This window comes from Berghia stephanieae, chromosome 13 (genome assembly GCF_034508935.2).
Source record: "Berghia stephanieae isolate SIO BIC M18660-M18661 chromosome 13, UCSD_Bste_1.3, whole genome shotgun sequence".
Lineage (NCBI taxonomy): Eukaryota > Metazoa > Mollusca > Gastropoda > Nudibranchia > Aeolidiidae > Berghia > Berghia stephanieae.
Window position 1 is genome coordinate 18105689 of NC_088372.1, and position 13125 is coordinate 18118813.

A 13125-nucleotide genomic window follows, 5' to 3' on the forward strand; every position below is an offset into this window, starting at 1 on the left:
TGCAGCGTTAACGATCCCCATGCGCACAAATAAAATTCACGCCAATATATTTGCCTTTTATTGTATTATTACGAGTACCTATTAATTGGTCACATCTTACGTCGAGAAGATAACATCCCAGCCCAAACTGCAGTGACAGAATATTTCCTTAATGGCAACAAATATGTAGGGAGACCACCAATATCAATAGTAACTACCCTGAACCAGGACCTCTCTACATATCATAATTTCTGGATTCAGATGAGGCCGAATTAATCCCTGAAGAACTAAGACATATTGCAGTGCCATCCGTACTAAAGTCACAACAAGATCTTGACAGCCTCAAAACTCTGGCCCATGACCGTGACCAATGGAAACAATTAACAACGTGGATGGAGAGAGCAGCTATTGACTTATCGACCATGACTGAATCACACAATTCTCAGCAAGTGTCATTCGGACTGCGAAGTTCACTACTAATACTACTACTACTACTTTACTGCTACTACTACTACTACTACTACTACTACTACTACTACTACTACTATAATAATAATAATAATAATAATATAATAATAATAATAATAATAATAAATAATAATAATAATAATAATAATAATAATAATAATAATAATAATAATAATAATAATAATAATAATAATAATAATAATAATAATAATAATAATAATAATAATAATAATAATAATAATAATAATAATAATAATAATAATAATAATAATAATAATAATAATAATAATAATAATAATAATAATATAATAATAATAATAATAATAATAATAATAATAAATAATAATAATAATATAATAATAATAATAATAATAATAATAATAATAATAATAATAATAATAATAATATAATAATAATAATAATAATAATAATAATAATAATAATAATAATAATAATAATAATAATAATAATAATAATAATATATAATAATAATAATAATAATAATAATAATAATAATAATAATAATAATAATAATAATAATAATAATAATAATAATAATACCAAAAAAATAAAAAAGAAAGAAAGAATAAAGAAAAGCATATCTAGCTCCACCGACGTTTACATAACATGTAGGTCTGACATCCGAACCCACTTATGGGCATATAGTTTAACATTGTCGTAATGGACACAATAGTTTGCGTCATTTTTTGTAGATTTCCATTACAACAATGAGCCCATAAGGAATTGGGTTATCAGACCTGCAAGTAAGGACACGTCGAGCTCTACATAAAGATAAAAAGGGTGAGAATAAACTTCAGATTAATCAACAAATAAAAATGATAATGGTAGGTACTTTGTTTTAAAATACCATCTATTAAATTGATTTGTATGAAAAAAAAAAGTCAGCTACCATTATGAAGACAGCCCTTGAGCGACCGCAGAAAATCGATCCATAGTTCATTCTTTCACGAGACTGCCGAAGAGGATCTTCTTCTCCTCCTCTCCTCCTCATCCTCATCTTCGTTATGTAAATACCTCAAGGTTGAGCACCGACCTACATCTGATTCCAAAAGAAAACATGGATAAATGAGAAATGACGAAGGAATGTTGATATTATAGTGAGCTTCGACAATGTCATTAACGAAAATGATCAGGGCTGTAAGTGTCTTCTGCCTTGGATGGTAGGAGGTTCGGTTCCATAGTCTAGTAATGGATGGCTAGACGGATTTTGAGGAGGGTGTTTGACCTTCATGTGGGAATCATCATTCGAGATGCATGTCCTCTTGTCAGTTTGAAGATAATAATATGTGTCAGTGCTTGACATAATCAGTCTGAAGGTGAAAATTTTGGGTTTGCATTTTTATTTTTATTTTTTTATTTTATTTATTTTTTTCATTTTCTGAAAGAATATGCTCCCCAGAGCATTTTAATCTTTATTTCAAGTAAATCGGGTGATTTTTCATGAAGTTATGGATGTATGGGAAAGGTATCCAGCAACTTTTCTCAAAATTCATACTTTTTCAACATGACTAGCTGTAAAAAATATCTAGAAGTGAAAGTAAGCTTTGATATTTCTCGAAGATGTACAAAAATTATTGTTTTAATCATTTATGACAAGAACTCATTTTGGATAAAAATTGACTTTCTAAATAAACTTTGCAATATCTCAGTTCAAACCTTTTCACCATCCGACTGATTATGTCATTCACGGTAGCATATGTGACCCACCGTCTCAAAGCAGTTTTATGTCGGGATGAATTAGATAAGGGAAACTGAATTAATAGATTCAGACTTGGGGTTCATATCTCTTCAAGCTTTATTATAGTGGACACAAATGCAGGTCTTGACATCCAAACCTGATTATGGGCCTAGTTTAATATTGTTGTAATGGACAATACTTTGAGTCATTTGTTTTGTGTGTATTTTTGTTTGGTTTTTTTTTGTTTTGTTTTTTGTTGGGTTTTTTTTTTTTTTTAGATTTCCATTACAACAATGGGCCAATAAGCAATTGGGTTGTCAGACCTGAAAATAAGTGGACGTCGATAGTGGAGCATAACTCCAATTTCATGCATTGCAAAAACCTCTGTTTGTTATCATTTCAATTTTAAATCCATTTTTAGGGATGCTTTTCATCCCGTCATGTTACCATTTTGACACATGGGCTTAATTATTTAATTTTGGAAAATCGACTGCAATTCATTTATAGCAGATCCATAATGGAGGCTACATGATTTGGCTTGCTTTTGCCGGATCTGAAGATTGTCAAAGCCTAGGCTTTTAAAACCAATGATTAGGCACATGTCTGTGATATATTATGCGCCTGGCTACTCTCCTCCTTCAGACTTAGACTTCAGTAGTCTAAGAGATGACCTAGTCAAAGACAATTTCAGAAACACACTCTCGTCGAATCGTTCGTCGGAGAATTTAAAGGATGCCTCTAACCCAGCTGAAATTCAACAACATCTAGTCCAAAGCGTGCTGATGAGCAGGGAAACAAAACTGCCTGAGAGAAGTCGTACACAAAAACAAGACTACTGTCCAATACTGCATGACCTATCACAGCAGTAAAAACAACTGAGACTTGACATCAACAGCTGCTCAAATACGGATGTGAAGAACAAAATGAAGAGACAAAGAAATGACATCATGCATAAAATTTAATCTCAATCAATAGATAAGCACAAAAAGAAAATAAATGAGATTGTGACGGAAATAAATAGTACGAGTCAAAGTGTGAAAATGTTCAAAGCATAGAATACAATCAAAAGACAGAAAACACATAATAGACTTATAATCAAAGATTCATGTAATAAGACCTTATGTAATGATAAAGAAATTATAAACACTATAAGCGTGTACTACATTGAGAAATACAAGGGTATTCAAGAAGTGGAACCATTTGAGTCTACCAACCCAGAGCTTGAAACACCTATAACGCCCCAAGAAATAAGTGAAGCCATATAAAAGCTCAATAACAACAGATCGCCAGGTCTAGGTGGTGTTAGAGCAGAAGAACTAAATAAATGTGACCCTTCGTCTCAAAACGGTATTAAGTCGGGATGCTTAAGATGTTGAAAATTGAATTTATAGCCAGAAATATCATACTTGTGTTGAGTTTGTATGTTTTATTGAGGAGAATGGATACCATATTTTAGGGTGCAATTCCCAACGATTTATATTCCTGACCAGTTTAACATTTAACTCGGCTTTTAAGCATACGGTTAGTTCCGACATAATACCGTTTTGAGACGATGGGTCACAAATGTCTTGACGATGAAGGTATGCAAATACTGGCTGATATGTATAAAAAGATAGTTATGACAAAACAAGTTCTCAATCTTGGAAGTGGAAAACTCATTCTGCTAAACAGACCAAATAAAAAGAAAGGTGCTAATCACCAGAAAATTTGCGAAGGCGAATATCATACCACAAGACCACATTACTACTTGTACAACTACTTCTACCTGGCGTCGTCCTCATAGGGAATGAGATTAGCGGAAGAGTAGCGTCCCTTGATTCGACGTCACCCATAGTCTGTGACGTCACCGGCGGAAAAGTTATTAGAGAGAGAACGTCATGTTGGTTGTACGCATGCAGCTCTCGTCCTCGCTTCCGGTGAAAGCGGCTTGAGACACTTTAAAACCAAATTGACGTTCTCTCTGTAAGGTGACGTCCAATCAAGGGACGCTACTCTTCCGCTAATCTCATTCCCTATTGACGTTGGCAGCAGCCTCTTATGGTTCTCACACTATTATGTTATGACGATCGACCCAATCAGTCTGGTCCGCATTCGTGCACCGTCGCGAACCAGCCCGGTAGCAACGTCAAACCACACCGTTCAAGTAGATGCTCTGCCGTTTCGGGTTCTTGCCCACATCGGGTACATGTAGGACAGGTGGAAAGTCCCCACTGATGAAGCGCACTTGCTGTGAGGCAGCTCCTCGACCGAAGTCGATTCGCAGCCACCCAGTGCCTCCTCTTACTGGTATCAAAGCCTGGCAACTTCTCACCAAGCTTTTGACGTTGGCTGCCCGCACTCTGCGATGACAAATTAATGTCTGCCCATTATTCCCTTCTTTTGACGGTATCGTACAGACGACCACATAGCCGCACAGATTGTGTACTTTCAACCACCTGATTTTTTCAGCCATCAAAATATCAATTAATAAATTGATAAGATAAGACAAGATAAACTTTATTGTCCGGGGTAGTCCAAAGTCAAAGAGGATTTGTTCTGTGACCCTTACAAAAAAAATACATATGCACTAACAGACAATTAATTACATGACAACAGTGATATTGTGCAAAGACTCAGGTAAATTTAATAAACAAACTCAGAAACCTAAGTTACTTACATACGCACACACACACACACACACACACACCACACAAACTCTCACACAGACACAATCTCGCACACACATATACACACTGGCGCACGTGTAAAACATAAAAAATTTAATGTTGATACATCGATTGCTTCTTGTTGATTGAATCTTTAATTATTTCGTTAACACAAAATGCTTTTTCATTTTAACAATGCGAATGAATAACATATTGACGAAAGCACGAAGGGACGAAAGATTGGGGAACCGGGTTAACGACGGTTCATTTCCGTCAAAATAATAATATTATTTCATCCACTGACAATCTAGAAAGTATTGTTACCTTGATCTGATTTCTTCTGTTGATACCATAACAAGAACCTTGACACAACAATGGGAGAATGAAAAATGATAGTATGGTGTACCATTTATTACTATTATGTCGTAGCAAGAGTTGCTCTAATCAGTTCAAGTTATAGTAGATAAATAAAAGGCAAAGGTCAGTTCAGTTCAGTAACTAAGTAACTAAGGCTTACTGGCTTACTCTTACTTCAGTCCAGTAAATAAACGTACCCAGAGCATACTGTTACAGGTTCTGTATTGAATTGTACGTTGTCTCTAGTCACTATTGAAGTGCCAAACACACTATTTACAATCATGCACACATTGATCTCGACTCATGTCCACGTCACGTATCTTGGCCAGAGTGAGTTGTGCAGACTCGGACAGCTTTTAGAATTAGAAGGCTTAGCTTACTTATGGCTTATGGAAGCATGGGGTTCCCTGCCGGGTCAAGTCCTCATCATACAATTTAATTATTTTTAGAGATTATCAAAATTAAAAGAATGACAAGATGACGATTTTAAGGGACAGTGTTTTTTTTTTTTTTTTTTCAATCTCAAGTTTTGTAATCCATCAGTAATTGAAATTGACAAGTGGCAGATTTCACAACTGACTTCCATTTTTGATTACTAAATTAATAATAGAAGTCTATATTTTTTTATGTGAGTTTGACTAGGTCTAAACTTTTTTTGGTCTCTTGACTAATGTTGTAGTCAATCGTTCATCGTCTTCTTTTTGTTATGACTATATTTCAGGAAATTAGAGATTAGCAAATTTACTTTTGCTTTATAATTCATAATGTGTCAGTATCTAGTGTGTTCCTCCACACGTCTTTTTACTTCTAAAACAGAAATCTGACTTGTGAATGCAAAACCCTTTTTCCTCCATTCACATTTCATTTGCATAATCCAGATCATGTTCTGAGGTTTTAGCTGAACCATCAATAAAAATGTCTTTGTAATTTCACTATTAGTTGAGGGGCTATGTTGTCTAGTGGTATGACATTCACCTTTTGATCAGAAGGTTCAAGGTTCAAGTCCCCCTCTGAGTGGTGCATAGTTTGAGTCCTTGGAAAAGGCTCTTTACTAATATTCTCTCATCATCCATTAACAGCATTGTCTCTGAAAAAAATTGTAATTTCGCCTCACACACACAGGCATCATGTCTCGTTCTACATGTTAAGTGTTGCTGTTGGCTAGGAACCCCTTGTAAAGTGCTATGAGCACGTTTTGTGGATATTGCACTATATTAAAGCTCAAGTTTATTAGACTAAATTTGCCAATCACTACTTTGAGGATAGATCTGAAGCAGATGGTGTTGTGACCTGGGTGGTACTGGTACAAGACATGTAGCATGTAGAAAAAGCAGATATTCACAAAGCAGTGCTTGCTCTCATATATTTTAGTAATAGCCAAGAAGCTCAAATAAGTAACGGCAACACGATGTTAACCACAGCATAATCACAACTGAATTGCCTTTTTATTCATCAAGTCTCATTTATATAATATATACAAGGGACATAACCAAGAGAGGGAGTATGTGGGAAGGAAAGTATTGGATATATATACAGTTAGCGGGAAAGAGGAAAAAGGAATGCCCAAAGACTAGATGGTTGGATAGGGTAAAGGACGATATAGAAAAGCTGGGCCTGGAGGAGGATGATGCTCTGAACCGAGATGCATGGAGATGTGGCATTCATTATGGCAACCCTGCAAAATGCGGGATAACCTGAAAGAAGAAGAAGATATACAAGGAACATAACCAATACAAACATTCATATATAGTAAAAAGTAAAATTTGTGTAACGGTATCACGAGTGTGATGAAATACCGTACAAAGAGGTGGATGGTCTCAGTCGCAGAGTCGACTTGGGTTCCGAACCGTAACCGTTCTGTGGAGGTGCTCAAATAGAGATAGAGTAGGAAATAGTAATGATGATAGCTGATTTCATGTAAAGTAAAAGGCAGCTGAGAGACCATGATTTCATGTGGCCAGTTGCGGCCATGTCTCTCAGCTGTTCTAGGAGTAGTAGTGTAAAGAAAATGAAGATCAGAGATTTCATGTGATGAGCATACACAGTCCAGTGGTTCAGATCCTTCGTCAACCCCGATTCCTCGACCACCCACATAAAGAAAGTTCTGTTGAAAAGAGTGAACGTCAGAAGACTATTTATTCGATTTTGGAATTTTTATTGAATAAAGCAATACTACTCAAAATATGAAACATGCACGATGTATAATAGCAATGTGGACCCCAGAGAAAGCACCTACATCACAACAGTATCAATGATGGGGAATGCGTTGTAAAAATGAGAATTCCCATCATGGGTGTTTGACATGTTAAAATAAAATGACAATAAAGCACAAAATGAAATATACGAGTATAAAAATCAATGAGTTGTTGCATGTGAAAATGTGGCATCATAATAATATTCATACAAATTATCGGGTACAGAAGCAAATTTGTTATAACGCAATACATAAATAACCAGTGTGCGAGTTTGCTTATTTGTAAATAAAAATGAAGATATTGGAATAACATCAATATCATAATATAATGAAATTAAGTATGCATTTTGAAGGCATGGCCCAATCTAAGGAAAGTAAATGTATCTTTTAAAGTTTACTGTAATAGGAGAAATTAATATCTCAATAAAAAAAATGTATCAACCGACACAGAGTACAATCTATCAATGAAAACAATAATAATAATAATACTCTGCTAAGTTATCAGAGCTACCTGTATGGTCAGAGAACACACACACTTACACACACACACTACTAGAGCATCACGGCTTGCCGCGTTAGACACACACACACAATGGATGGGCTATACACACACACACACACTGATGCTAGCCTATAGTAATAATGATATCATTCTATTACACTTGGATTATCTACACTCATGACAGATGGTTTGTTTCTTTGATACTCCATCTACCAGTTAAGCTTCTAGAACCTAATAGAATAGATTGTCATTTGTTGTGTTGTAAGCATCTCATTTTTTTCTCTTGCGCTGCACTGCTTCTGAAGCATGAGTTTTTTTCTGTTTGCCTTGAGATGACTCTAAACTCTAAAGATAATATCCCTCTCATATTGAATTAAGTGATTTTTGATTTATTAGGAATTACTTATTATCTCTCTAATCCTTAAAACATACATTTTTATATTCATCTTTTCAGGATCGCTCTTAAGATTGGGCAGGCCTGATGCAGCAATTATAAAGGTCAGACTGTCTGATGACTGTGATTGTTATCTGATGGAGGGATGTGGTATCACATGGAGAGGACTCAGGAAACATATCGACTCTCAGACCAGCTCATAAGAGCTATCGGCAAAGGAAAGTTGCATGACAGGGAAGAGGACATCAATTCCTTGATTGAAAAAGGTTTTAACTCTCTACTTACCAGCCATTTTCAGAATTTTCCCCTAAACTTCACACCCAACTAACACAAAAATATATTTTTTATCACTCAAACACAATAGCAATAAAGTTCTTGCGATACATAATTTCTGTAGCAAAACATGCTCTACACCACACTGTTCATGTCCTTGCATGGAACTAATGAGTCGCTTGGGAACATGAAGCCATTCTTCCATCAGAGCTCGCTCACATTGGTGATGGGTGTGTATTTCATGGTTTATGTATACACAGTGACCAAATTCCTCCATAAATGTTTGATTGGTCACATGTCAGGGGAGTACGGTGGCCAATCTAACAGGTGGAGGTCCTGCTGCCAAACTTATGCCCAAGGTATTTTGAGTGATGTGAGGATGAGCGTTATTCTGCTGAAAAATGCCACAGCCTTTTATTCACCTCAAATATAGGGATGATATTGACATAATGATCTCATCCATCTAGGTCTATGTGGTAACATGTGCTGGTAGTAAAAGAATAACATAGTGAGTGATTATTCACAACACCAACACAAGACTGCCAAATAACATTATCGTAGCAGTTGAATTTCATGAACTATTTTTTTAGCATTGATGATTGATGACAAAATATTTTGTTCGAGAGATGTTCGAGGAAATTAAGCATGTGTACAACGAAATTATGTGCTGTACATCTCTCCTGCTATTCTATATATAAAAATGACACACATGTTTTGTTTTGATTTTTGTCACAACCAGGTGCAGATATAAATCGTCGTCATGGCACGTTATTACCATTACAGTACGCATGCTGTCTTGGAGATTGGCATGTATTGGAACTTCTTATACAGCGTGGGGCAAAGGTGACTAACCTGTTTGTTTGGTGGGGGGGGGGGGGGGGGGGGAGATGTTTTTTGTTCTTTGATTTTTCTATTTTGTTGTTGTTGTTGTTTTGGGGTTCGTTTTTTTTTTTTTAATTCGAAATTTTGATAGTATTTCATCATTTCTGGATCATATTGGTGCTACATAAAATCGGTTTTGATGGGGCCATACCTGCCTTATCCTGCTTTTACCCTCGATTCTCTCAATTTAGTTTTTAGGCTTTGAAAATACTGACTAGATTTTTTTGAAAATCTCATTTTCTCCTTGATGGCTTGTTATCCATTATAGGGATAAAGAAAATTACCCATAATGTCCTAATATGTTTTCCTTTTGTAATACATATATACCAAATTTATTAATATGTGTAATTTTTCATTATATATTATATGATAATACAAGAATTATGGGTATCAAGAAAAACAGAGCTCAATTTGTTGTCTATTTTATAAATAATATTGAAAGCTACTGAGTGCCATGATATGGGAAATACCGAAAGTTATTTCTAATAACTTTGATCATCAATCAAAGATATTTTCAAAAAACTGAGGATAAATAAAGTAGATTAGGTTGTGTGCAGGATCCTTTGCCCATGATTTGAAAAAAGATCTCATTTACCACATGGACGATAGCTGTTTTGGTGGAGTGATTTTCATACTGAAATAGTTATTTCATTTTTTCTATTTATAAGATACTCTATCTTTAACAGGTGAATGAACCAGATGGCTATAACCGCACTGCTCTTCACTATGCAGCTGAACAAGATGAACGTTGTGTTCGCATTTTACTTGAGGTATTACTATCCATCATTATTTATCTTTTTAACTAACCTTTTTTTTTTCCTTTTTTTACATTTTTTGTTGTTTTGTTTTTTTTTGTTTTTTGTTGTTTACTCATCAGTACTGATGGTTTTCCTCAGATCCACAGAAGTCCTCTTTTTAAAAAAAAAATTATATACATTTTTTGTTACCATTAGCACTGCCTAATCATGACATTTTTGTGCTTCACCTGTCAAGCAAATATCACAATGATTATTATAACTATGGTCCCTCATAGCTCTGTGAGTGCGGCACTCACAATTAAAGGGTGTTATAAAAGTCTTGGAAGCTGTAAGGTTTTCTCTAAGCCCTCTATACACTCTGCAGTGATTAAGAAGCTGGGTGAGCTAGATCTAATAGAGGTCATGTTGTGATTGGTGAATATCCTATGAAAAAGGAAGAAAACAATTGTTACTATCCTAGTGCTGGCGTTTTTGTGCAGCTATGTATTCTTGTATAACACTCGCATTCATACTAGAATGTCCTAGGTTCGAGGCCCGCTTTGAGCGGCGCATAGTTATATTCCTTGAAAAGACTCTTTACTCACATTCTGTCTCCGTACTCAGGTTTAAAATGAATACCTGGCCAGTTAACAATGTTGTATCGGTCGGTAAAAATATTGTAATATCATCTAGCAGACGTTGTCTTGTCATACATATGTTAATGAATGTTGTTATTGGCGAGGATCCCTTGTAAAGCGCTTTGAGTTTGTTGAGTAAAGTATTTTTAATTTTTAAATGGCATTTTGTTGTTTATGTTGTGAGCAATAAATAAATTTTTAAAAGGCTTTTTGTATTGTACTTAAGTCAAGGCTCTCATTACAGTCTTGTCAATTGAAAACAGATTTTTGGAAAGAATTTAAATAATTTACTTTTGTTGCCCCTGGCAGATCTGGTGGTGGGGGGGGGGGGGGTCATTTTTTTGTTTTTTTTGGGGGGTTATTTTACTGTACTGTTTTCAAAAATGTATTTTATATAAATACTGGACGGGAAGGGGCGGGGTGGGGGGAGGTATAGGGTTTAAGGCAGGATACAGTAAGTATTTCATGATTATTGAACATTATTCTCATAAATTTACCTTCAGAATGGTGCCTTGCCAGACATAGGAGATGGTAATGGCGACACTGCTCTTCATTGGGCTGCCTATAAAAACAATACATTATGTGTGCAAAGACTTTTGCAACACAGGGCCAATGTGAACGCAGTGGATCTCAACAATGACACACCTATCAGCTGGGCTGCCAGGAAAGGTATATTATAAGAGTAATGTGATTTCAACACATTGCTATAACCATGACACATCTCAAAAAAGTAGTCCTTCCAAATCTTAAGGCGTGTGAAGCCAGAGTTTAGTCCAGTTTATGTCGTAGTTTTAAAGAAACAGCAAGACGTGATAGTCACCCTTTACATAACAAGCTAGTTTATCCATTTTCAAACCTGCCAGATCTAATGGACCCAGCAACCCAACCACTCTTGGGTGCGCAGAAGAAATTAAACGATGTACTAAATTACTCTTCTGACTCACTGATTTGAACTGACATGGTGGCTTGTTTTTTTTAAATATCCCAAATTTTGCAAGCTAAAAACAGCAAAATTTGCAAAAGTTTGCGATTGATTTTAGTTCATGAAAGAGAAAGGATTTGTTTGTTTTTAAGGGTTTCACTGCACTTTCAACAAATGTAAGATCATATCAGCGCCAGTAAAAAGGAAGAAAATAAGATAGTAAAAAAGAAACTACTCTTGACTAATTTTCTTTCTTTTTCTACATGATCTATCAAATTAAAAGAAAAAAAAATTCGTCTTTTTAACCATTTAAAAAAAAAAATTATTATTGTTGTTTTGTTTTGTTTTTCTTAAAAAAACTCTCGAAATTTTCAAAAAAAGATATTGCAGATTTTGCGACCACAAGCGATGCAAATAACTGTCATGCCAGTTTGAACCCTTAGACCCAGTTTAAGATGTGCTGTGTGTTCGTGACTGTATTATACACCATCACAATACACATGACTTACTGATCTCTTGGTGGGTCTTTTGTGTTGCTATGTGATATAGTGGTATGACACTCGCTCTTCTATCAGAGGGTCATCTGTTCGAGATCTGCTCTGAGCAGTGCATAGTTGAGTCCTTGAAAAGACTTTACTCCCATTGTATTCAGGTGTAAAATGAGTGCCTGGCCATTAACAGCTTTGTCTCTGCCCAAATAAAAAAATGTAAATCGTCTAACGGGCATCATGTCTCGTCCTACATGTTATATGTTGATCTTATTAAAGCTAAAGGTTTTGAAGTCTCAGACGAGACTCACCAGTATAGTTTATTGCTAGAGAGGATATTCACTAGAGACCAACCAAGCCCAAGTGCGTAATCAGTTTCAATTTATAAGGCATGTTACAAGACTTGGTTTGATTTTGAATGGATTTGTCAAATAAAAGTCATCTTCTTTCAAAATTTTACAGTGTTTTATAATCTGATGCAAACACGACTTGAGGAAATGTGTAGCTCTGATTGTAGTAGCATTGTAAAACGGATAAGGAACCCTATAAAACACCTTAAAAATCGACACATACTATTCTTTTCTATGTTAAATGTGGGGGCCCAATAGGTCGATTGGTAGAGCACTAGCTTCACACTTAAAGGGACCAAGGTCGATCCATGGTGCAGTCGAGATTTTTTAAAATTACCCCCCTACTATCTACCCAGAAGTGAATGAGTAGCTGAGTATTATTTAGACCTGGTGGAAAGTACTTTGCAATAAACTAGCGTCCTATCCAAAGGATAGCAATACGACAATTGCTATTGTTCTGGCTCTGTGGGCTGAATGGCTCTGAATGACTATTACTATGCTAAATGTACACCATCCGTGAATCGAGATCAATATTGTAAAGAGATGTGAATAGAAAAAGAAAGAAACCAACTCATCATCATTATGATATTTATTTTT

The 13125-nt window shown here is 35.4% G+C and overlaps 1 protein-coding gene across 1 annotated transcript in view; it reads left to right on the plus strand.

Annotated features, from left to right (window-relative positions):
• The first annotated feature begins 5146 nt into the window (after nucleotides 1-5146).
• The window catches only part of LOC144959231 (uncharacterized), a 21674-nt gene continuing 13695 nt past the window's right edge, over nucleotides 5147-13125 (plus strand). The window contains exons 1-5 of the mRNA XM_078891772.1: nucleotides 5147-5271; nucleotides 8299-8504; nucleotides 9251-9354; nucleotides 10080-10163; nucleotides 11272-11437. Of these exons, the coding sequence (XP_078747898.1) occupies nucleotides 8384-8504; nucleotides 9251-9354; nucleotides 10080-10163; nucleotides 11272-11437 (475 nt within the window). The 5' untranslated portion in view covers nucleotides 5147-5271; nucleotides 8299-8383. The remainder of the gene's footprint in view (nucleotides 5272-8298; nucleotides 8505-9250; nucleotides 9355-10079; nucleotides 10164-11271; nucleotides 11438-13125) is intronic.